The following is a 26988-nucleotide window of genomic DNA, read 5'->3' as shown; positions in this document are numbered from 1 at the left end:
TGATAGTCACGGTAAACAGTGCTTCAAACAGCGGTGCCTCTGAGGGCTCTAGAGACATCTAGACACTATAGGCAGGGCAGACAATATCAGGAATTCGGCACCCTGTCAGTGAGCCTTATTTTAGAATATTTGCTCCCCAATGTAACGAGTTAGACTAGTCTATCATTTCCCTACACATGGCTCTTCTGCCCCTTTTATTTGAACCTATACTTAGCACTATACTCATTAAATATATGTCCCAGAGACTTAAATCTTGGGTCTGTTCATGTGCCATTTGAGCCCTGAATCTCAGCAGAGTTGCATCACCTACTCTCCAGTTCAGTGGACTTGCCCAGGACAACTAACACAAGGATGATGATGGACAACACCCATCCCTTAAACAGAGTATCCACAACTGCAAGGAAGACCCACCAATCACTTGCCCCATGGGATCTGACTCCCATTCTAAATCTGAATCAGAGTGGGCATCACCATCCCTAAATTCTCAGGAGTGAGGAATGAACAAACATAAAGGGACAATGAAACCATGGATGGATGTAGACTTACTATTATTCTAAAAGTGGAAGAACTTGTAACATTCCTATAAAGGCAGTGACAACCAGAGGTTCTGAGGAGACAGAGAAATAAGAATAGCTGTAAAGTGGGGCAATTTTTGGGCCATTAGAATTATCCTGCATGACATTGCAATGATGATGGATAAAGGCCATGATACATTTTGTCATAACCTGTAAAATGATGTGGTGCAAAGTTTACACTATAATGTAAATATATCCCATAGTTAGTAGCAATGCTTCAGTATGGGTTCAACAACTCTAACAAGTGTACCACAACAGGGAAAGATGTTAATGTGGGAAGTGAAGGAGGGGTACAGGGTGGAGTATATGGGAACCCTGTATATTGTTATGTAATATTTATGAAATCTAAAACTTCTTTGAAAATAAAAATTTTAAAAATACTTTATAAATTAGGTAGCAATTAGTTTATGTAGCATGGCTAAACACCAGTATATATGCTCCAATTTGACTGAAACTTCCCTTTCTTCAAAATCTTTCCCAGGAAGCGGACTTGGCCAAACGGATGGGGCTTCTGCCTGCCACATGGGAGGTCAGTGGTTCAAAACCCTGGCCTCCTTGACCCATGTGGAGCTGGCCCATGCTCAGTGCTGATGTGTGTGAGGAGTGCCCTGCCACGCAGGGATGCTCCCCGTGAAGGGGTGCCCCCCAAGATGGGGAGTCCCACGCGCAAGGAGTGTGCCCCATAAGGAGAGCCACCCAGCGTGAAAGAAAGAGCAGCCTGCCCAGGAATGTCACTGCACACACAGAGAGATGACGCAGCAAGATATGACACAAAGAAAAAAAACAGATTCCTGTGCCTCTGACAACAACAGAAGCAGACAAAGAAGAACACACAGCAAAATGGACACAGAGAACAGGCAACTGGGGGGGAAGGGAAGAGAAATAAATGGGAAAATATATCTTTAAAAAAAAAACGTTTCCCAATCATCTGAATGTCACAGTTTACACGCACACACAGAAAAATGCACATGGCACATTGGGCTTAACTAGGCAGTCCTACCCAGCCTCTGGATTTTAGCTTAAACCAGCATCGAGAAAACTCTTACGAAAATGAATCATAGTCAAGTAAGAATTAGCTTATTTGAAAACGCAATCTGTGTTCCTATTAGTAACTTAATTTACAGTTTAGCAAGAGTTTTAAAATGAGCTTACACTAAAGTCCTCTTGTGAGACTGTGAGGTGACAAGCATGGTGCATTATCATAATCGTTTCTGGCCTGCTCACATCATATTTACCTTGTATGACCCCCCAAAGATAGTGGCCACCTCTGAACATCTTTTTCCTACTTTTACTTCATCCATACTCCCAACCAGAGCAAAGGGTAAAAGACCCTGGAAAGAAACAATGATATCAATGCATTCCTTAGTACCAATAAGGCTTACTAGGTTATTATTATTACTATTATGAAAATAATAGAGACGGAAATATTATACTACATTTACTCAAAAGGAGATATGCCCTGCCTCAGGTCAGACTGGGCAGTGAAGATGAGCTAACTGATTTCCACACTCATTAATGTCAGGCCATATACACACTTGAAAATTATCTGCCTAACAGAACTTAGAACAAGGCATTCTGCTATGGGGAATAAAAAGAGGGGAAATTTTTTAGTAGATATATCATTACTCTTCTGTTATCTTTCTGCTCAAACACAAGGGTAATGATTAAGAAATGATATGTACTGTAAAATACAATAATAAACAGGACCATATAAGTCCCGATGAAATGTAAAAGCCATTTTGAGCTTTAAGAGGCAGGGTGAGTCTGGAAAATGACGTGCACCCCAAGCTATATCGGGGAAGATGACAACCAAAGGGACGGAAACCTTAGGTAAGGGGAATGCTTTGAATAGGATACAGGAGCAGAAATAGCAAGATAGATCCATGATCTGCCTAAAGTTAAATAGTTTGGTCTAGGAGGGTTGGTGTAAAGGAAATGTCTACGGTTAAAATTAGTAAACATTGTATCAAATATTTATATTTAGTATTTAAAAGCAAAATATAAAAACAATTATATACCATGAACAAGTGGGATTTATTTCAAGAATGCAAGGTTGCTTTAATACCAAAAGTACATTATTGTAATATATAAAAAGAATAAAAAGAAACAAGAAACCACATGACCATCTCAATACATGCAGGAAAAGCCTTTGATAAAACCCAGTAATACCTTTTGATGATTAAAAAACATTGAAGAAATGGAATAGAAGGGAACTTCCTCAACCTAATTAAGGACTTCTACAAAAAAATCCACAGCTAACATCAGAGTTAATGCTGAAAAGACTGGGTGCTTTCCCTCCTAAAATTAAAAGCAAAAACAAGTGTATTTACTTTCACCATTTCGGTTTAACATTGAACTTGATTTCTAGCCTTGGCAAGTAGGTAAGAAAAAGAAAAGAAGTCAAATTATCTCTATTCAAAGATGGCATGATCTTGTACATAGGAAAAACTAAGGAATTCATGAAAAGTTATCAGACCTAATGCATGAGTTCAGCAGGGTTGCAGGATACAATATCAATACACACGGACACGTACAATTGTATTTCTACACATTTGCAATGAACAATCCAAAAATTATATCGAGAAAACAATTACACTGATAATGGCATAAAAATAATAAAATATATAGTAATAAATTTAACAGAAATCCAAAATTGATATTCTGAAAACTACATAAAATTGCCAAAAGGAATTTTCAAAGCTCTTAATAAATGGGAAACCATTTCCTGTTCATGAATCAGACACTCAGTATGTTTTAAGATGGCAATACTCCCCAGACTAATTGACACATTCAAGAGAATCCCTATTAGAATCTCAACTGACTTCTTTGTAGAAATTGACAAGCTGATTCGAAAATTTATATTGAATTGCAAAATATCCAGAATAGCTAAAACGATCTAGAAAAACAAGAACAAAGTTGAAGGACTTGCACTTTCTGATTTCAAAACCAACTACAAAGCAATCATAATGGGGAGGAGACAAGATGGTCGCTGAGTGAACTTGCCTTTGTGGTCTGTCCCGGGAAGAGACGGCTGGGCGCGGCGGCAGGTTCTCCAAGGCGAGGCTTTTTCGGGATTTTTGCAGGGCAGAAGTGCCGGGACATCAATTGGGTGGAAAGGTAACGGAGAGGATTGGTCTAGTAGATATAATTTGGGTTCTATTGCCCGCAAGTGAGACCCGCGCACGGGCTCCTCCCTGTTGGGGGTGGGGGGAACCGCAGTCCTGTCCTGGGGTTCCGCTTTTGGATGGCTCTGAAGGGCTAAGGAGTTCGCGAGCTCTGGGCAAACTGTTGACAGATTGATGTGACAGATCGCCTTTGTGGATCGATTTGGGAAAATAGACGGTGTTTTGTTGTGAAGCGGAGAAACTTTTGAGTGAGAATATAAACAATAGCGCTTCCGCCTGAAGCCCCACCCCCAAAAGCCCGGCAACTGTTCTCCAACCCTAATAGGCTGTAGGCAATAAAGAGAAGTAATTGGAAAATTGTTCTAGGCTGTGGCAAGGGGGGGGGACACGTCTGGAAGCCGATTAGGGAATATTCTGCGAAGCTTGAGAATTCCGGTTTTCGAATCTGTTTTCGGCGTCACAGGCCGGGCTTTGGATCTGTACTAGTAAAGTGGCTGCGGTGTAGAGACGCCCCCTAGTGGTAGTGGTTTGGAATCACAGGACGGGAGCTGTCCAAAAGCTGAAGTGAAAGATAACGTACTAATGAGTCCAGCAAAGTAAGTGAATTGCAGGGTTCAGTCACAATATAGAATTGGCGGATCTGACTTCCCCCATAGGGTTGACACCCAGCTGGGGGGATCCCTGAGGGCTGTGTTACACTGCGGGGCTCCCAGGCTTCCTGTTGACCAGATTGGAGGCTGCCAGGTCTGAATTCCCTAAATTCTGGTGGCCCACACTACAGAGACTCACACCTCTTGAGTCCTCATTATCTCAGACTTTCCATCCCTGAATCCATCACGCACTGAGGTCCATCTGAGGTCCTTAAATGCCCTAGCCTTCAACGTTGGTGTTTTTTCTTTATCGTTTCATTTTGTTTTGTTTTTATTTTCATTGTGACTTATTCTTTACTTTTTTCAATTTCCTGATTGCTACCACCGCATTATCCCCTAGTCTTCTCTCACAGCGTATCCCCCAAAGTCTTTTTTTACTCAGTTATTTAAGGGTTTTTTTTTTTTTGGGTGGTAGGTGCTGTGTAGTGGGTGTTTTAATTCTGGTTTGTGTATATCTGGTTTTTTTTTTTTCTTTCCCCTACCTGTTCCCCACCCCTTGCCCACCCTCTTTTCCTTTCTTCCTCTCGTCCCTTCCTCCCCCCTCTTTTTTTTTCTTCCCTTTTTTTCTGTTGTCTCTCTCCCTCTTGTCCCTCATATTCTACTTAGTTTATTTTAACTCAATTATACAATAGGTGCGGCAGGAAACACCTCACATTCGCTAGGTTTTCTCATCCTTCACTGCCTCATTTCTGTGTGAACTGATTTAGGCTACCTACACTATCCTCTTTCCCCTACATCTTGATATCCATCACCATCTACTGGCTCTCCTATATTCCACCTCCCACCTCCCTTTCTTCCATCCACGAAGGGTCTAAGTCTTAATTTCTAATACCTATGTTTTGTTTTCTGTCTGTTATCCACTCTTGAAACTATTACCTTTCTTTTCTCTTTCCCTCTCTCACGAAATCAATAGCTTTTTAGCTCATACCATATTCCTCCCATATTCAATCATCTACCTCATAATAGGTACTCTACCTACTGCTATAACTCTACACAATTTACATGAATCTAACCTCTATCCTCCCAGATCTCATATTCTTGCTTTGTTAACATATATCACCAATACTACTTTTACACTTTTCCCTAGCTTACACAATTGCCTTTCCCCAACACTAATACTTTCCTTTAAAGTGAACTTAACCAACAACAAGAAACTAGAATAAGAAAAAAAAGGGACAAAGAGAAGATATAACACCTATGCAAAAATAACAGCTAATTAACCTCCAAGAGCAGACAAAGAAGCTAAGGAACTGATTAAATCCGTCAAGATAAAGAGATGACCAGAAAGCAACAAAAATCTACAAACCAAACCAGTAATCAGGAAAACATGGCTGAATCCAATCAACAAACCAATAATCATGAAGGGGAGCAAAACTTGGCACAAGCAATGAAAGATCTCAGAACATTTATCACCGACAAATTTGATGAAGTAATGAAAGAGGTTAACAACATGAAGACATCACTTGGAGGGGAAATTGCAGACATACGCAAAAACATAACAGATATGATGGGAATGAACACCACAGTTCAAGAAATCAAAAATACACTTGCAGCAAATATCAGCAGACTAGAAGAGACAGAGCAGAGAATTAGTGATGTGGAAGACAGTACATCAGAAATCAAACAGATAGTAGAAGGGGTCAATAAGAAGATAGAAAAAATCCAATTAGGACTTAGGGACCTGAATGACAATGCAAAACGCTCAAACATACGTATTATAGGCATTCCAGAAGGTGAAGAGAAGGGAAAGGGGTCAGAAAGAGTGTTGTTGGAAATAATAGCTGAAAACTTCCCAAATCCACTGAAAGAGACAGATGTACATATCCAAAAAGCACAGCGCACTCCACTAGTCATAAACCCCAACAGGCCCACCGCAATACATATACCTGTCAAATTATCCAATGCTCAAGACAAAGAGAAAATCCTAAAAGCAGCAAGAGAAAAGAAAACCATCACATACAAGGGAAGCTCAATTAGATTAAGTGCTGATTTCTCTTCTGAAACCATGGAGGCAAGAAGACAGTGGTATGATATAGTCAAGGTACTAAAGGAAAAAAATTTCCAACCAAGAATACTCTATCCAGCTAAACTAGCATTCAAACATGATGGAGAGTTCAAAATATTCGCAGACAAACAGAAACTGAAAGAGTATACCAACAAGAAACCTCTCCTTCAAGAAATTCTAAAGGGAGTTCTGCAGGAAGAAAGGAAAAAACAGGAAAGGCAGAGTTGGAGGAGAGTATAAGACCAACAACAACAACAAAAAAGACAAAAAATATATATACAAACAAAATATGACAAACAGAAATCCAATCAAAATATGGCTAACACAAATAATTCCTTGATAGTAATAACACTGAATGTCAACAGATTAAACTCACCTATCAAAAGATTCAGACTGGGACATTGGATAAGGAAATATGACCCATCCATATGCTGTCTACAAGAGACACATCTTAGACCCAGAGACACATGGAGATTGAAAGTGAATGGCTGGAAAACAATCATACAAGCTAACAATAACCAAAAAAAGGCAGGAGTAGCTATATTAATATCAGACAAAATAGACTTTAAATGTGAAACAATTGTGAGAGACAAAGAAGGATACTACATTTTAGTGAAAGGGAAAATCTGTCAAGAAGATCGAACAATCATAAATATTTATGCCCCTAACAAGGGTGCCTCTAAATATGTCAGGCAAATGCTGGAAAAACTAAGTGAAAGAATAGATACATCTACAATTATAGTGGGGGATTTTAATACACCACTATCAACTCTGGACAGAACATCTCAAAAGAGAATCACCAAAGAAACAAAACATCTGAATAGTATATTAGAGAAGCTGGATCTAATAGACATATATAGATCGCTACACCCAAACACAGCAGGATATACATTTTTCTCAAGCGCACATGGATCATTCTCCAAGATAGATCATATGCTAGGCCACAAAGAAAGGCTGAACGAATTCAGAAAGATTGAAATCATACAAAACATTATCTCTGACCACAGTGGAGTCAAGCTGGAGATTCGCAAGGGGCAAAAGCCCAGATTTCACACCACGATTTGGAAATTAAACAGCACACTCTTAGAAAAACAGTGGGTCAAAGAGGAAATCTCAAAAGAAATCAATGACTACCTTGAAACAAATGATAATGATAACACAACATACCAAAATTTATGGGATGCAGCAAAAGCAGTACTGAGAGGGAAGTTTATAGCCATAAATTCACATATCAAAAAAGAAGAAAGAGCAAAAATTGAAGAACTAACTGCACTTTTGACAGAATTAGAAAAACAACAACAAAGTAACCCAACAGGAAGAAGAAGGAAGGAAATAACAAAGATAAGAGCAGAACTAAATGAAATAGAAAATAAGAAAGCACTTGAACAGATAAACAAGACCAAGAGCTAGTTTTTTGAGACGATTAACAAAATTGACAAACCTTTAGCAACACTAACAAAGAAAAAAAGAGAGAAGATGCAAATACACAAAATAAGAAATGAGAAAGGCGATATCACCACTGACCCCACAGAAATAAAGACTATCATAAGAGGATATTTTGAAAAACTATATTCCAACAAAAATGACAATCTAGAGGAAATGGACAAATTCCTAGAAACACATAAGCAGCCCATATTGACAAAAGAAGAAATTGATGATCTTAACAAACCAATCACAAGCAGAGAGATAGAATCAGTTATTAAAAATCTCCCAACTAAGAAGAGCCCAGGGCCAGATGGCTTCACAGGTGAATTCTACAAAACATTCCGGAAAGAACTGACACCAATCCTGCTGAAACTATTCCAAAAAATCGAAACAGAACTCCTTCTATGATGCCAACATTACCCTAGTACCAAAGCCAAACAAAGACATCACAAGAAAGGAAAATTACAGACCAATTTCTCTAATGAACCTAGACGCAAAAATACTTAACAAAATACTTGCTAATCGTATTCAACAACACATTAAACGTATTATACACCATGACCAAGTGGGATTCATCCCAGGTATGCAAGGATGGTTCAACATAAGAAAATCAATCAACGTAATACACCATATAAACAGATTGAAGGAAAAAAATCACATGATTATATCTATTGATGCAGAAAAAGCATTTGACAAAATACAGCACTCTTTTTTTGATAAAAACACTCCAAAAGATTGGAATACAAGGAAATTTTCTGAACATGATAAAGAGTATATATGAAAAACCCACAGCCAACATCGTTTACAATAGTGAAATCCTAAAATCTTTCCCTCTAAGATCAGGAACAAGACAAGGATGCCCACTATCACCTCTTCTATTTAACATTGACTTAGAAGTACTTGCTTGAGCACTGAGGCAAGAACCAGATATAAAAGACATTCAAACTGGAAAGGAAGAAGTTAAATTTTCGTTATTTTCAAATGATATGATCCTATACATAGAAAACCCTGAGAGGTCTACAACAAAGCTTCTAGAACTCATAAATGAGTTTAGTAAAATGGCAGGTTATAAGGTCAATGCACAAAAATCAGTAACATTTCTGTACACCAATAATGAGCAAGCTCAGGAGGAAATCAAGAAACAAATACCATTCACAATAGTAAATTAAAAAATCAAATACTTAGGAATAAATTTAACTAAAGAGGTAAAGAACTTATACACCGAGAACTATACAAGATTGTTCAAGGAAATCAAAGAAGACCTGAATAAATGGAAGACTATTCCTTGTTCATGGATAGGAAGACTGAACATTATTAAGATGTCTATCCTACCAAAACTGATCTACACATTCAATGCAATCCCAATAAAAATCAACGCAGCCTTCTTTAAGGAACTAGAAAAACTAACTATGAAATTTATTTGGAAAGGAAAGAGACCCCGAATAGCCAAAGACATACTGAAAAAGAAAAACGAAATTGGAGGAATCACACTACCTGACTTCAAAACATAATACAAAGCTACAGTGGTGAAAACAGCATGGTATTGGCATAAGGAGAGACACATAGACCAATGGAATCGAATTGAAAGCTCTGATATAGAACCTCACATATACAGCCACATAATATTCGATAAAGCCACCAAACCCTCTCAACTGGGAGAGAGTGGCCTATTCAACAAATGGTGTCTGGAGAACTGGATAGCCATATGTAGAAGAATGAAAGAGGATTACCATCTCACACCTTATACAAAGATCAACTCAAGATGGATCAAAGACCTAAATATAAGAGCCAAGACCATAAAAACCTTAGAAAGCAGTGTAGGGAAACATCTACAGGACCTTGTAATAGGAAATGGATTTATGAATATCTCACCAAAAGCACGAGCAGCAAAAGAACTAATAGATAAATGGGACTTCCTCAAAATTAAAGCCTTCTGCACCTCAAAGGAGTTTGTCAAGAAAGTAAAAAGGGAGCCCACACAGTGGGAGAAAATATTTGGCAATCATATATCTGATAAGAAACTTATAACTTGCATATATAAAGAACTCCTATATCTTGAAAATAAAAAGATAAACAACCCATGTAAAAAATGGGAAAAAGACTTAAATAGACACGTCTCTGAAGAAGAAATACAAATGGCAAAAAAGCACATGAAAAAATGTTCCAAATCTCTAGCTATCAGGGAAATGCAAATCAAAACTACAATGAGATACCATCTTACACCCATAAGATTGGCAGCTATGAAAAAAACAGAAGAATACAAGTGCTGGAGAGGATGTGAAGGAAGGGGAACACTCATCCACTGCTAGTGGGAATGCAGAAGGATCCAACCATTCTGGAGGACAGTATGGCGGTTTCTCAAAAAACTAGCCATAGATTTGCCATATGACCCAGCAATACCACTGCTGGGTATATGCCCAGCAGAACTGAAAACAAGGACACAAACCGATATATGTACACCAATGTTCATAGCAGCATTGTTCACTATTGCCAAAAGTTGGAATCAACCCAAATGCCCATCAACAGATGAGTGGATCAATAAAATGTGGTATATACACACAATGGAATACTACTCGGTTGTAAGAACAAACACACTACAAACACATGTGATAACATGGATGAATCTTGAGAACCTTATGTTGAGTGAAGCAACCCAGACATTGAAGGACAAATACTACATGACCTCAATGATATGAAATAAACAAGCTGCCCTAGATAGCAAGAGACTGAACGATAGGCTTACAGGAAATCGGAGGGTAGAGGAAGGATATGAGCCGATGTCTGCAGGGGTGGAATTTAAGACGAGATGGTGGTAAGTATGAACACAAAGAAGAGATAAAAGGGGGGCAAGGGGTTGCCTTTGGTTGGGGCTTTGCGGGTTTGAGGGTGGCTGGGGAGGGACGGATGGGTAACATTGCCCAAAAGTGGGGGGACCGAGGGTTAGCATACGAACACAGGAGAGGGTCAGGTGTTGGTGGAGAGTAAAATGCCGAGAAAATCATATCAAAATATAATAAAGAGGGTTACCTGTTTAGAATACTCGGAGGGGAGGGTCTGATGCAGGACGGGCTCCTGGGGAATGTCTAAATGCTCATTCTGCCAGAGTGGGTGACACCATCGGGTAGAAACCCAAGTAGTGAGAGTGGGGGTGGACCCACATCCTGGGGAGGACTAATGCCATCAAATAGAGGGAACTGTATCCCTCGAGAGAAAGGGTGGCTCCCAGGGCATTGGGGCAGTTGAGCAAGTTAGGTCCTGAACACTATTCCATCTATATCTGGAAGTGGCTCCTCAGGAAATGGAGGTTGGCTGTCACTGTGGGCACCAAGGTGGAAGGGAAAATGGATGTTAAATGTGTGGAACCAAGGTAAATGGGGGGTAAGAGAGGAGTTTCGTGAGAGTACACGAGGATGGATATAAAACAGGTAATATTACACCATAACATATAGGAGATGACAGACTGATAATGTAAACCATAATGTAAAACATAGGATAACTAAGAATGGAAAGAACTGTGTATCCTAAAGTATGCACCATAATGTAAGCACAGATGTCACCTTGTTAGAAAGCTAATGTCTCAGACTCTGTACATCACGTTAAGTAAATATGATGTGAATACGGTGTAAGAGTATCACTGTGGAAGGAAAAAGGTTTTGTGGTGGATATATGGGAGTGCTGTATATTATATATATGCATTGCTGTGGTCTAGGACTCCTGTGAAGAGAAGCTGAATAATTAGGGGGAAAAAAGAAAAAGATAGGATGTAGAATTTTTTCAAGTCAACATTCTTTATCTAAGTTCTTTATCTAACTTTATCCAAGTTCTTTATCTAACCTTTAAACCCATCGCTATATGCCATTCCCTAGTAAGGGACCATGACATTATATTGGGCTTCAAATTTCGGGGAGTTCTGGATCACAGAGTGTTGTAACAATGGCAATGGAGGGATACTGGTATGGGATACCAATGACAGGTGATATATGGCTGACAGGGAGCTGTACAGAACATATGTCCAGGGTGCATGGTAATGTTTGGATATACTCATAGTGGTAACAATTAAAAACCACAGCAGGGGGGGTACTGGGTTCCTGGCCAGTGGTGCTCTGTCATGGTCCCTAGGGGAGCAGCGACAGTCTCCCAGGTACAGCGGCGGGGACCGGGAGGGAGTGAGGGTTCAACAGTGAGCCCCTGATGCTAATGACTATGCTTGTTAGCTGATAAGCCTAAAATAAGAACAAGGCCTAGAGCAACATTGTGCCTGGGAATTTCCTCCTGTCAGCCTTCATGTTACTCAAATGTGGCCAGTCTCGAAGCCAAACTCAGCATGTAAATACAATGCCTTCCCCCCAGCGTGGGACATGACACCCGGGGATGAGCCTCCCTGGCACCGAGGGACCACTATCAACTACCAACTGATGATGCAACTGGAAAATTACCTTAAATGGGAGGTTCAGTGCGGATCAGCAGAATATCCCTGTCTACATAAAATAACATGACTTTAAAATGCTGTTTGACCTAAAGTAAGGGGGAAATGGAAAGGAGAAATGAGTTTATATGGCTACGAGTTTCTAAAAAAGTGTCTGGAGGCTGGCAGAAGGATTGCCCTCATGCACAACTGAGCAGAGTCAGAGAGACAGATAAAGCAGATGCAACCCCCAGATATTGGTTCCTTTGAGGGCTAAAGAGACCTATGGGAGTTATGGTCATGGCCGATGGGGTTAACTACCAGGTCAGATGGCCCCTCTTTGGAAATGGTGTTTATGTGTGATGAATCTGGACTCAGATGGGATCTTCCTTCATAAGACTTTCATGCTAATGTGCTGGAGGTGCAGTTAATGTTGGGGTTTAAGATATATTTAGGGGATTTGAATCTCTGGACTGACAATGTGATAGCCAGGCCCTGAGCCTCAACAGACTCCAGCACCTACAATCTGATTTATTGGACTTACCACACTCAGCTAAGATGGAGTTGAAGAAGGACAACCACCACACCATGGAGCCTAGAGTGATTACAACTGAAAGTGGGAGGATTGCATCCAGCATCCATGTGGAATCTGAGCCTCCTCTTGACATAGAGGTGCAATGGACACAACCAATCCAATGTCCACATAGAGGAGGTGGCATTGGATTGGGAAAAGTGGACATGGTGGACGATGGGTATGGGGAAAGGCAGGAAGAGATGAGAGGTGGAGGCGTCTTTGGGACATGGAGCTGCCCTGGATGGTGCTTCAGAGGCAATCACCGGACATTGTAAATCCTCACAGGGCCCACTGGATGGAATGGAGGAGAGTATGGGCCATGATGTGGACCATTGACTACGAGGTGCAGAGGTGCCCAAAGATGTACTTACCAAATCCAATGGATGTGTCATGATGATGGGAATGAGTGTTGAGTGTTGCTGGGGGGGGGGGGAGAGGTGGGGTGGGGGGGTGGGGTTGAATGGGACCTCACATATATATTTTTAATGTAATATTATTACAAAGTCAATTAAAAAATGCAAAATTTAAAAAAAAAATAAAATAAAATAAAATAAAAGGTGCTGTGCACACGCATGCAAAAAAAATAGATACCCACAAAAACACACAAATTCAGCCTTTAAAGTATGGTACCAAGAAACAGACTATATATATTTTTTTCACCTTTTAATTTTTTTGGCTTTTTTTTCAATTGAAGTATATCATTCATACATGAACACACATAAACAAAAAGTGTATAGTAAAAATTGTGAACTTACAAAATAAACATACCTAACATCACACAAGGGTCTCATACATCACCCCTCCACCAACTCTTTGCACTGGTATGAAACATTTGTTACAAACTATACAAGAGCATCATCAAAATATTACTACCAATTATATTCCTTATCTTACATTTGGTGTATTTTGCCCCCAACCAGTACTTTTTTTCTTTTAGGGAGTCTCTGTGAAAAAAAGCAAATCCACTTACAAGTACACCTAGGTTTATGAAAATGGGGCATTGACCAAGATGGATTTATTGGAACAAGGGGACATGCATGAATGACAGGTAGAAGGACAAATTTCATTGCTCTACAGTTTTGAGAAAAGAGCTCTCATTTTGACTTTCTGGCACACAGTTTAATAAGAAATGAAATTGTTAATGAGTTAGAATACCTCACCCTACTGCTGACATTTTATTTACTTATGATATGTTGCAAGTGTAAGAGAGCTTGAGAAGAAGAAGAAAAAAACTGACATCTCCAAACCTAAATTCTGATAAAAAATTTTCAAAGAGCGCTGATGGGGACAGCATGGTTTCTGTAACAGACTAGGGGGAGCCGGCTGTTGGAGGGAACTGTGGAGCCATAGTCAAAGGCTGTGGTGCTGCCATGGCTGCAAAAGACCCCATGGCTGTAGATTGAACAAGCTTGTTAGACATAACTCAACTGAGTATCAAAAGACTTGTTGAATCTGCTAGAAATTTTAGCCGACCTTTGGATTCTCACTATCCCCACTTGTAGCAGTTTTTATTGCTATGGAACATAGTCCGAAGCACAGATATAAAGTAAGAAAATCATTTTTGAGGTAAAGCAAAACCATCTGGTACTCTTTGGAACTGGTGGAGAAGCTGTACCCAGAGGCAGAGAAAATAAGAACCACTGTCCAGATTTACCTGGTCTTACTCCAGGCACTCAAGGAAATATGTCCTTATCAAGAATTGGAGACAAATTAAAGGCTCAGACAGCTCAGATACTATAGCCCAGAGTTAATAATGTGTTACAAAAGATTACAAGAAAAAGAAACGGGAAATTAAGGCCTATCTGAAGGAATGAGACAAAAAAACAAAACCATCAATGAAGAGGACAAGATGTTGGACATAGTAGGCAAAGATTTTTTTTTAAATGATTCTAAGTATGTTCAAAGAGATAGTATAAAAAATAACTAAAGGATATCTAGAAAACAATGAACAATATGAGAATATCAGTAAAGAGATAAAAGATTTTCAAAGGAACCAATCAGAACTACTGGAGTTGAAGATCATAATAACTGAAACGAAAATTTCCCTGGAGGGTTTTAAGAGGAGATCAGAGCTGGAAGAAGAGATCTCAAAAACAGTGAGTGATATCAAAGACAAGACAGTTGAAATGATCGAGAGTGAGAAACAGAAAGATGAAAGAATTGAAAAAACAGAACAGAGCCTAAGAGACCTTTGGGATACCGTCAGACACGCCAATATATGCATTACGGGGATCCCAAAAGGAGAAGAAAGAGAGAAAAGGGCAGAAAGAATATTCAAAGAAATAATGGCAGAAAACTTCATACATTTTCTGAACAATATGATTATACAAATTCAAGAAGTTCAATACACCCCAAACAGGATAAAGTAGGAAATAGATCCAGACACACGATAGTCAAACTGTTGAATGTTAAGAACAAGAGTCCTGAAAAGTCCTAGAGAAAACTGAGTTATGTACAAGGGAGTCCTAATAAGATCAAGGGCCAGTTCCTCACCAAAAAGCATGGAGGACTGAAGGCAGAGGGATGAAATATTTAAAGTGCTGAAAGGAAACAATTGCCTAACAGGAATTTTATGTTCAGAGAGACTGTCTTTCAAACTTGAGGTAGATATTAAGACATTCCCAGATAAACAAAAGCTGAGGGAGTTCATCACCATGAGTCATGCCACACAAGCAATCCTAAAGGAGTTTTTCTGACTGAAAGGAAAGGAAATTAGACAGTAATTAGAAATTGCATAAGAAATAAAGGCCTCTGGTAAAGGTAACCATCTGAGTAATTATAAATGCCGGCATTATTGTATTATATTTTGTGGTATATAACTCTCCTTTGTACTTCTTACAGAATCTAAAATGCATATGCATAAGAAGTTCTAATAAATCTGTGGTTTTTGACATACAAAAAAAGCATTGATATTTTGGAAAGCAATTTTGAAGGAAGGTATTTCTAAGAATGGCAGCCAGTGATTATCTAATTATAAAATTAATTGTCAGAGATGATAAGGCTTTGACTGTAAAAACTAAAGGATGGACAACAAATTCTCTCTAAAATGAGATTTTGTTTGACTTCCTTCTTAATAGGTCAACATTATACCAATGATTGCAAAATCAGATATAATATTTAAAAATGATTTATAGATGTTTCAGAGTAAGATAATGAGAGAATTGGGCAGCAATGTCATCGAAATACACCAGTTCTCAATAGGTGGTGAAACTACTGTTCAAACGAATGCATCAATGAATGTAAGGTTCTAACTGTTGAATATTAGTTATATTTTACATGTGGAAATGAAAATATAGTTTATAAATAACAATATTAGTAACATAGTGTCACCAAAAACAAGGTAATTTTTTTTCAAAGTCTAGAATGGGAAACGTTTTATTTTCCTAATATTGACAAAAATTTCACTGAGAATCAATTCCTTTTTAATGGCTTTTTTCAGATAGAGTTCATTCACCAAATGAATCCATTTAAAGTGTACAGTTCAATGGTTTTTAGTATATTCTCATATATGAGCAACCATCATCACAATTAATTTTACATTTTCATCATCTCAAAAAGAAACCCCATAGCTTTTAGCTATTCCACCTTTCTAGCCCTCTGCACTCCCATCAGTCCTAGGCAATGACTAATCTGTCTCTCTATAGATTTTCCTGTTCTTTACATTTAAGATGAATGAAATCATATTAGGTATTAGTTTTCTAGGCTGCTAAAGTAAATTCCTTTCAAACAGAAGACATAAACAATGGGAATTTAATGGCTCACAGATTTGAGGCCCAGAAAGTCCCAATCAAGTTGTCATCAAGGTGATGCTTTCTTCCTGAAGACCAGCATTCTGGGGCTGGCTGCCAGCCAGCCTGAGTCCTTGCCTCCTCTGTCACATTGCATGACACATGGCGGCCTCTCCTGGCTTCTGAATTCTCTTCTGGGTTCTGTTGACTCTCAGCTTCTTTCTTCCATTTTTTTCTCTCTTTCTGTCTGAATTTCACTCTGCGTTTGAAGGTTCATACTCATGGGAATGCATGAAGTTTCACACATTTTTGTGAGATACATACAGCTTCAAACAACCACATGTAATGCATATTTTTTGTGACAGATTTCTTTCACTTACTGTATTTTCAAGGTTTATTCATATGGTCACATGTAAAAATACTTCATTCTTTACTGGCCAAATAATATTCCATGTATGGATATGCCAAATATTGCTGATGCAATCATCAGTTCATAGACATTTCAGTTGTTTCTCTCTTTTGACTGTTATGAATAATGCTGTGATAAACATTCATGTGCATGTTTTTTGTGGACATGTTTTCATTTCTCTTGGGTATATGCCTACAAGTGGCATATCTGGGTCATATGGTAACTCTGGGTTTAATTGTTTGAGGACCTGAGACAGTTTTACAAAACACCTGCATCATTATGAGAGTTCTGATTTCTTCATATCCTTGTCAACACTTGTCATTATGTGACATTTTGATTCTAGCCATCCTAGTATGCATAAAATGATATCTCATTTTGGTTGGGATTTGCATTTTCATAACAAAATAATGATTTTGAGCATGTTTCCATGTGTCAATTTGCTATTTTTATATCTTTCTTGGAGAAGGATCTATTGAGATCCTTTCCCTATGTCTTTTTCATTGAATTTTTGGCTTTTTATTTCTGAGTTGTAAGAGTTATTTATATACTATGTGATATATACATATATATCTCATATATATCAGGTATGTTTTGAAAATCTTTTCTCTCATTCTGTAGATTGTCTTTTTCACTTTCTTAATCATGTCTGTAACAGTTTGATATGGGTATGAATTACAAAAACAGATATTGGATTATGTTTGTAATCTGGTCTGTACCTGGGCATGATTAAGTTATGATTAGGGTTTGATTGGGCCACATCATTAGGGTGTTGGGTCTCCACCCCTCGATGTGTGGGGACTCATGATAAAAGACATGGCAAAGGACAGAGTTGGAATGGTCTTTGATGCCGGAGTTTTGATGTTGGAATTTGATGCTGAAGCCTTAAACTGGAGCCCCAGGAAATAAGCTCACAGAGGAAAGACAAGCCAGCCTCAGGAAGAAAGACAAGGAAGTCCAGGAAGATGCAAGCCCTGGGAAGAAAGGAACCTTGATCCTAGAGATAAACAAGACCCTGGAAGGAAGGAACCCAGGACAACTGAACCCTCACAGTCATTGGCAGCCATCTTGCTCCAACATGTGAAAATAGACTGTGGTGAATGAAGTAACTTATGCTTTATGGCCTGGTATCTGTAAGCCCCTAATCCAAATAAATACCCTTTTGAAAACCTAACAATTTCTGGTATTTTGCATCAGCTCCCCTTTGGCAGATTAATACAGCATCCTTTGAAACACAAAAGTTTTACATTTTTATAAAGTCCAATTTATCTGATTTCTTGTTGTGTTTTGATGTCATACCTAAGAATCCGTTTTCAAATCCAAAATCATGAAAATTCATTCTGATTTTCTTCTAAGTTTTATCATTTTAGTTCTTATGTTTAGGTTTTTGGTATATTTTGAGTTAATTTTTGTATACCATGTGTGCTAAAGATCCAATATCATTCTTTTGCATGGGGCTCTCCAGTTGTCTGAGCACCATTTGTTCAAAAGACTATTCTTTCCACCATTGAATGGTTTTGATCTATTGTTCTAGATTCTCAATTCTATTCCAATGATATGGATGTCTGTCTTTGTACCTATACCATACCAGTCTGATTACAGTTGCTTTGTAGTTGGTTTTGAAATCAGAAAGTACAAGTCCTTCACCTTTTCCTTCTTTTTCAAGATTGTTTCAGCCATCCTGGATCTTTTGCAATTCCATATGAATTTTAGAATCAGCTTGTCAGTTTCTACAAAGAAGTCTGTTGACAGTCTAATAGGGATTCTGTTGAATGTGTAGATTAGTTTGGGGAGTATTGCCATCTTAAAACATATTAAGTCTCTGATTCATGGAGAGGGAATGTTTCCCAATTATTAAGATCTCTGAAAATTCCTTTTGACAATTTTACGTAGTTTTCAGAATATCAATTTTGCACTTCTGTCAAATTGATTTCTAAGTATTTTATTATTTTTATGCTATTGTAAGTAGAATTGCTTTCTTAATATTACTTTTGGATTGTTCGTTGTAAATGTATAGAAATACAACTGTGTGTGTGTCTGTGTGTATTGATCTTGTATCCTGCAACCATGCTGAATTCATTCATTAGTGCTAATAATTTTTCATGAATTCCTTAGAGTTTCCTATGAAAAACACCATGTCATCTGTGAATGGAGTTAATTTGACTTCTTTTCTTTCCCTCACCTACTTGCCCTGGCTAGAACATCAAGTGCAATGTTAAACAGAAATACTGAAAGTGAATATACTTGTTATTGTTTTTAATTTTAGGAGGAAAAGCATTCTGTCTTTTCACCATTAACTCTGATATTAGCTGTAGATTTTTTCTGTACATGTCTTTAATCAGGTTGAGGAAGTTCCCTTCTATTCCTAGTTTGTTGAGTGTTTTTTATCATGAAAGCATTTCAGATTTTGTCAAATGCTTTTTCTGCATTGATAGAGATGGTTATGTGATTTTGTTTGTTTCTTCTTATTCTTTTTGTATAATATATTACATTAATGAACTTTTGGTACTAAAGCAACCTTGCATTCCTGGAACAAACCCCACTTGGACATGGTATATAATTCTTTTTATATTTTGCTGTTAATTACTAAATATAAATATTTAATGCAATGTTTACTAATTTTAACCTTAGACATTTCCTTTATATCAACCCTCCTATTCAGGTAGATGAACCTGTTTAACTTCAGGCAGACCATGGCAGATCTTGCCTATTTCTGCTTCTGTATCCTATTCAAAGCCTTCTGCTTACCTAAGGTCTGCCTCCCTGCTTTGCTCATCGTCTTCCCACATCCAGCTTGGGTTGCTCCTCATTCTCCAGACTCCACCTGACTCTTAATGCTCTAAATTGCATTTAGACTTCACTGGGAGTTATACGGTACAGTTTTCACTCGATTCTAGAGTACACATCATTCCTTTCTCTTTATAGCAGGTGTTCAGCAAATATGTATTAAATGAGTTAGGTACTCTTACTTTCTTCACTTTATGGGTTAGGGAAATGAGGCACAAATTGGTTAAATACTTTGCACAGGGTCACACAGCTGGGACCCAACCTCAAGCCTGTCTGATTCCAAAACCACTCTGCTATACTACATACGTGTGCTTGGAGAAAAATCAGGCAGGGACTTTCCTTGTTTGTCTTTCTATCCTAGTCTATTATAGCGCATATACATACTACAGGATCATTAAATATTTGTTGAATAAAAGAAGACTGATCCAAACATTTGTATTATAATATCTAGAGATAGTTTCAGAAACCAGACTTAGTAGGACATAAGGAAAAATTAGGAATAAAATGTGGCTCCCCTTACTGGTACTCCGCCATGGAACCACCGTGACCAGTAACGGAAGAAACCGCAGCATCGATCCTGAGAGAGTGGCCACGGCAGCCACCGCGGGCAGGAAAGGGAAGAGGAGACGCGACGTGGGGGCACCCCCGGGACCCAGAGGTGCCCCAAAGGATACCGCAGGGACAGACGCGGGACACCAATACATGCCACCACAACCCACCGAAAGTACCCGAGGAGAGTGCAAACCACAATCCATGTGGTGCAGCAGCGCTCCAAAATGCATTCAGCAAATAACGACCGTGCCACAGCGGTGAAAGAGGTTGTGGATGCTGCAGGAGCGGGTGGGGTGTACGTGGGGCTCCCATACTTTTTTTTATTTCTTTTTGTTTGTTTGTTTCATATTCCTTAAACATTACCTTTGTTTTTGAGGAGAAAGATAACAGAAGAGTAATGATATATCTACTAAAAATTTCTCCTCTTTATATTCCCCATAGCAGGATGCCTTGCTTTAAGCTCTGTTCAGTAGGTAATTTTCATGTGTGTGTATGGCCTGATATTAATGACTGTAGAAATCAGTTAGCTCATAATCGCTGCCTAGTCATCTGTGAGGCAGAGCAGATGTCTTTTTGAGTACATTTCGTATGATATTCCTATTTCCTATTTCCATAACAGTAATAAGAATAACATAGTAAGCTGTATTGGTGCTAAGGAATGCATTGATGTCATTGTTTCTTTCCAGAGACTTTTACCCTTTGCGGTGGTCGGGAGTATGGATGAAGTAAAAGTAGGAAAAAGCATGTTCAGAGGCTGCCAGTACCCCTGGGGAGTCTTACAAGGTACTGTGTGATGAATGTGAGCAGGCTCAGAAACAATTATAATAATATACCGTGCTTGTCACCTCACAGTCTCAGAAAAGGACTTTAGCTTAAGTTAATTTTAGTAACTCTTGCTAAACTGCAAATTAAATTACTGCTAGGAGCACAAATTGGTTTTCAAATGTGCTAATATTTATTTGACCATGATTCATTTTCATCAGGGTTTTCTGGATGCTGCTTTAAGCTACAATGCACAGAGGCTGGGTAGGACGGCCTCTTTAAGCCCAACGTGCCATGTGCATATTTTCTCTCTTTGTGTGCGTAAACCATGACATCCAGATGATTGGGAAAGATTTTGAAAAAAGGAACTTTCAGCCAAATTGGAGCATAAATACTGGTGTTTAACCATGCTGAATAAACTAATTGCTACATAATTTATAAAGTATTCTTTTAATTTTTATTCTTAAGGAAGTTTTAGATTACACAAATGTTACATGAAAATGTAAGGGGTTCCCACATACCCCACCCTCTCCCCACTCTCACTTCCCTCATTAACAAAGTCATATTATTGTGATACACTTGTTACAATTGATGAAAACATATTGAAGCATTGCTACTAACCATGGCTTATAGTTTTCAATATACTTTAAACTTTGCACAGCACAATTTTACAGGTTAGGACAACATGTATAATGGCCTTTACCTGTCATTGCAATGTCATGCAGGACAATTCCAAAGTACCAAAAGTGCCCCATTTGACACCTATGCTTCCCTCTCCCTCTCCTCAGAGCCTCTGGTTGTTACTGCTTTTATATGAATGTTACAAATTCTTCCATTTTTAGTGTAATAATAAGTCTACATCCACCCATAGTTGCATTGCCCTCTTTCGTTTGTTCATTCATCACTCTTGAGGATTTTAGGATGTGATGCCCACTCTGATTCTGATTGAGAGGGCCAAATGGATGGAACTGTCTTCCTTGCAATTGTGGATACTTTCTATATTTTGGGATGGGTGTTTTCCATCATCTTCCTTTTGTTAGTAGTCCTGGGCAAGTCCAATGAACTGAAGAGTAGGTGTTCCAATTCTGCTGAGATTCAGGTCTCAAAAGGCATATGAACAAACCAAAGATTTAAGTCTCTGGAACATGTATTTAATGAGTATAGTGCTAATTATAGGTTCAAATAAAAGAGGCAGAATAGCCATGTGTAGGGAAATTATAAATGAGTCTAACCCTTTACATTGGGAACATGTATTCCAAAGTAAGACCCACTGACAGAGTGCTGAATTCCTGAGATTATCTGCCCTGTCTATAATGTTTAGATGTCTCTAGAGCCTTCAGAAACTCCAGTGTTTGAGGCACTGTTTACTGTGACCATGAATGAGATCCTGCTGAGATGTGCATAAGCATAGCCTCTGGAATGACCTCAAAACTCACTTTGAGATCTCTTAGCCATAAAAGCTCATTTGCATTTAATATTTCCTCTTTTTGATCAAGGTATTTTTCCAAATGCATTGGCAGTTGGCTCCTGGTAATAATCCCTCAGTGCTAGGAAGGCTCATCCCCCTGAGTCCTGTCCCAGAAATTAGGGCGGGGGAGGTAGTGCATTTATATGCTAAATTTGCCTTAGCAAATTTAGGCTTAGGCTACATTTGAGCGACAAGGAAGTTTATGAAGCATTTTTAACTGGTCTCTAGAAAAAAGAATGGGCAACCATTTCTAAACCAAAGAAGTGTAATTTACCTTTGGCTAAAGGTAAATTAGACCCTTGACATTTATATTATATCATTTTATGATGAGTTGTAATATTATAAAAAGAAGTATTAATAATTAACTGTCTGGTTCATATACCTTAATGCTAATTAATGGACAATAGATTATCTTTACCCATACTGGATTCCAGATTCTTTGGTTTTAAAAATTAACTTATGTGCTAGGCAGGAATCCCCTGAGCTAACCTGTCAGCATCACCATCCCAGGGTCAATGGAATGGAGGAATAAAATATTATTTAGAGTGGACTTACTGGCATTCTACTATAAAGCTATTGTGACTCTAGCAAAGAAGAGATTGTGTCATTGATGTGGAGATAGTGGCCACAGTAGTTGCTGAGGGCAGGGAGAGGGAAGAAAAGATGTGATGTGGGGCATTTTTGGGACTTGGAATTGTCCTAAATTATATTGCAGGGACAGATGCTGGACGTTACATTTCCTGGCTTAACCAACTGAATGGAGTGGGGAAGACTGGAAACTACAATGAAAACTGTAATCCATGCAGTGTTTCAAAATGTACTCATGAAAAGCAGTGAATGTGCCACAATTCATTGCATTGAAAGAGGTTGTTGATGTGGGAGGAGTGGGGGAGAGTAGGGGTGGGGTATATGGGAACCTCTTACATTTTTTAATGTAACATTTTTTGTGATCTATGTATCTTTTTAAAAAAAGAAGAAAAGAAAATGAAACAAATTAACTCATTAGAAAATTTTGAACTTAAGAAACATTTAAAATGACATCTTTTTATGAACTATATATATAATTTAGTCACAATATCATATACAATGCAATAATTTCTTGTGCTTAGACTTTTGACACAACAAACAGGAGAGAAAGTCACAGGAATTTATTCATTAATTTCGAATATTGACTAATGCAGTCTCATAAATATGGGTTGCATAAATAGAATTTGATAATTAAAACATGCACAGATGTTAAGGTCTTTGCATTAACAAAATTCACTTTAGTGAAATTATCTTACATACTCTGTTAGGTCTCTGTAATATATCCTGAGTGTATTTAGTAAGATGCTAAGATAATTATAAATGAAAACAACCTATCCTAATATAACTTACTATTTTTTCTATTTCCCATTTGTGCATTTGATTATACATTCAAAGAAAATTTCCTGGTCCATTAATGAACTGTACTTATAATTGGTATATAGAATGCAACCAAAATTGTACTTTAAAAATTATTAACAGATTAACTATTAATAAATTAAATTGTTAGCTATATGTCATTTCAAATGTGTTTCTCATGCATGCCTTCATTACTGAGTGCCAGGGATTGATAAAGAGTGTTACGACTTCATTATTTTTCTCACTAGTGGAAAATGAAAATCACCATGACTTTGTTAAACTCCGGGATATTCTCCTTTGCACAAATATGGGAGACATGAAAGAACAGACCCACACTCGACACTATGAACGTTACAGGTGCTATGAACTCCACACAATGGGCTTCACAGATGTGGGTCCAGACAACCATCCAGTCAGGTGAGTGGGGGAACTTGCAAAGACAAAGAAATGCATAATTTGGAATTCCCCCCACAACCATGAGAAGGAATGAATTGGAAAGGAGAATAATCATATTTCTTGCATCTTGACTTTTACGTTTTCAATCATCTAATGACTTAGATGGAGATATTTCTTAGGAGCAACCTAATACAACGTCTCTTTTATTTCAGTATATGTTGAAACATATGTCTGAGAGAAAACTACATTATTTTTTTCTATTTTTTTATGAAATATAAAATTCCATATAAATATATTTATATGAAATACAAATATAAAATAGAGACTCGAAAAGAAGATTGGCAAAATTGCACCAAATTGGCAAAGAATATTGAAAAGGGCTGGAAGGAGGAATGATGAAAAACAGTGATGTAATATCATGAAAGGTAAGTGAAAAGTCTGAGAGCAGATGTGGTTAGCCTCATTGAAGAGGAAGAGGATATATGCTGCCAAAGTATGGCAGTGCACGACAATACAGATGTATCAGTTATGGTTCCTTCAAGACAACCAAAATTGAACTGGCTCTTTTAAATGATATTTAGAAAGGTGACTAGCTTTATTTAAAATTTGAAAATAGTCTCATAAATTAGAGGTTTCCCCAAATTTTATTATCTAAAGATGTGAAAGTGTGTGATATAATAGAAAGGGAATAGGAACAAAAATTCACTGATATATGTGTTTCAAAATTCTACCATTTTTAATATATACTTCTACATACTTTAGTATCAATGCATATTAAATAGAGCACCTTGCTTTTTACATCTCCTGATATAGAAATTTCCATATATTGCATGGCTACACATGAGAGTATATTGCTAAATGTTCTTATGTGGGAAATAACATTAAAAATATACATATTTGTACATGTTTATTTATATTAACACATTAATATGAGAGTATAAAAATCCCTGTTTAGTTTTCAAGAGATCTATGAAGTCAAAAGACAAGAGTTCTATGATCAATGCCAGAGAGAGGAAGAAGAGTTGAAACAGGTTTATGCAGCAAGTAAAGGAAAGAGTAAAGGAAAAAGAAACTGCATTTAAAGAAGCTTAAAAGGAGGCAAGTACTGCCAATTTAATGTAATTTGTACTCATTTGGATGAGAGCTTTAATCTCAAGTGTTCAGTTAAGACATTTTTTGCTACTTGCTGTTCTTCAAAGCTTAGCCATTTAACATGTTTCTTAACACTGCCTTTAGAAACACTGCCATTTAGAAATTATGATCTGTAATTTTATTATTTTTAGAGCACTTGTAGAACTTATTATTTCAATGATTCCTAAAAATCATTTTGAAAAATACACTTACTTTCATCATCTTTAGAATTTGAATTTTCACACAAAAGGAAGCTCAATAAAATTAAGTGCTGATTTCTCATCTGAAACCATGGAGGCTAGAAGGCAATGGTCTGACATAACAAGGTACTGAAAGAAAAACATTTCCAGCCAAGAATACTCTATCCAGTAAAGCTGACATCCAAAAACAACAGAGTGTTCAAAATGTTCACAGATAAACAGAAACTAAGAGAGTATGCCAATAAGAAACCTACACTTCAAGAAATATTAAAGGGAGTTCTGCAGGAGGAAAAAAAAAACAGGACAGTCTGAGTTGGAGGAATGTGTCAGAACAACTAAAATGACAAAAAGACAAATAAAAACATCTGACATACACAAATCCAAAGAAAATAAGGCTAATGTAAGTAATTCTTTCAGAATAATAACACTGAAGGTTAATGGATTAAACTCACCTGTCAGAGACACAGATTGGCAGAATGGGTAAGGAAATAAGCCCCATCTATATGCTGTCTACAATAAGCCCTCCTTAGACCAAGGGATTCAAGGAGGTTGAAAGTGAATGGCTAGAAAACATTCTTACCAGCAGACATTAGCCAAAAATGGCAGGAGTAGCTATACTAATATTGGACAAAATAAACTTTAATCACAACACTAACGTAAGAGAAAAAAATGAACGATGATGGGAGAGAGTGTTGCTGTGGGGGGAGTGGGGGGCGGGGGCGGTGGGGTTGAATGGGACCTCATATATTTTTTTTAATGTAATTAAAAAATAATAATAATAAATAAATATAAAAAAAATATATTAGTAAAAGAGGTAATCTTTCAAGAAGAAAGAACAATCATAAACATTTATGCACCTAACCAGAGCACCTCCAAATATGAGAGGCAAACACTGAAAAACCTAAGTGAAGGAATAGAAGCCTCTACAATTATAGTGTAGGACTTTAATACACCATTATCGCCATTAGACAGAACATCTCAACAGAGAATCAATAGAGATAAAAGATAATGTGCATAACACACCATACAAAGATAACAATTTAAACCAACAATAAGAACTGTGCTTTACATTGGTTATAGAAATGGCTAGACAATTTATCAATTCCATGCAATCCCGAACAGAAACCCAATTTTGTATGCATATATACAAAAAAGGGCCAAGGACTAAGAATGCACAAGTTATATTAAAGAAAACAAAATAAGACATGCTCTTCAGATATTAGGCCTTGTGATAAATCTAAAACAATGCAGTGTGGAATCAGCACAGGGATAAAAAGACCAAAGTTCAAGGGAATTTTTTGGTTTTCTTTTGCAGAGTGAGTGTTGTAGAACCTTTCTATGTCCTGAGAAAGATCCACAATTCTATGCATTTTTCAAAACTCATAGCTATGTACACTATGAAGCATGAATTTTACT

The 26988-nt window shown here is 37.7% G+C and overlaps 1 protein-coding gene and 1 pseudogene across 1 annotated transcript; one reads left to right on the top strand and one right to left on the bottom strand.

The window, feature by feature from the left end:
- LOC139437432 (septin-14-like) overlaps positions 1-26988 on the bottom strand; it is a 158944-nt pseudogene that overhangs the window by 8886 nt on the left and 123070 nt on the right.
- LOC139437467 (septin-14-like) lies at positions 20266-25323 on the top strand. The gene is made up of 4 exons (XM_071211490.1): positions 20266-20498; positions 20919-21015; positions 24094-24262; positions 25197-25323. Exons 1-4 carry the CDS (start codon positions 20457-20459, stop codon positions 25321-25323), a joined length of 435 nt encoding a protein of 144 aa, XP_071067591.1. The 5' UTR covers positions 20266-20456.

Source organism: Dasypus novemcinctus, chromosome 23, assembly GCF_030445035.2.
Source record: "Dasypus novemcinctus isolate mDasNov1 chromosome 23, mDasNov1.1.hap2, whole genome shotgun sequence".
Classification (NCBI taxonomy): domain Eukaryota; kingdom Metazoa; phylum Chordata; class Mammalia; order Cingulata; family Dasypodidae; genus Dasypus; species Dasypus novemcinctus.
The sequence above is the reverse complement of the archived record's forward strand: the minus strand, read 5'-3'. Positions and strand labels throughout refer to the sequence as shown.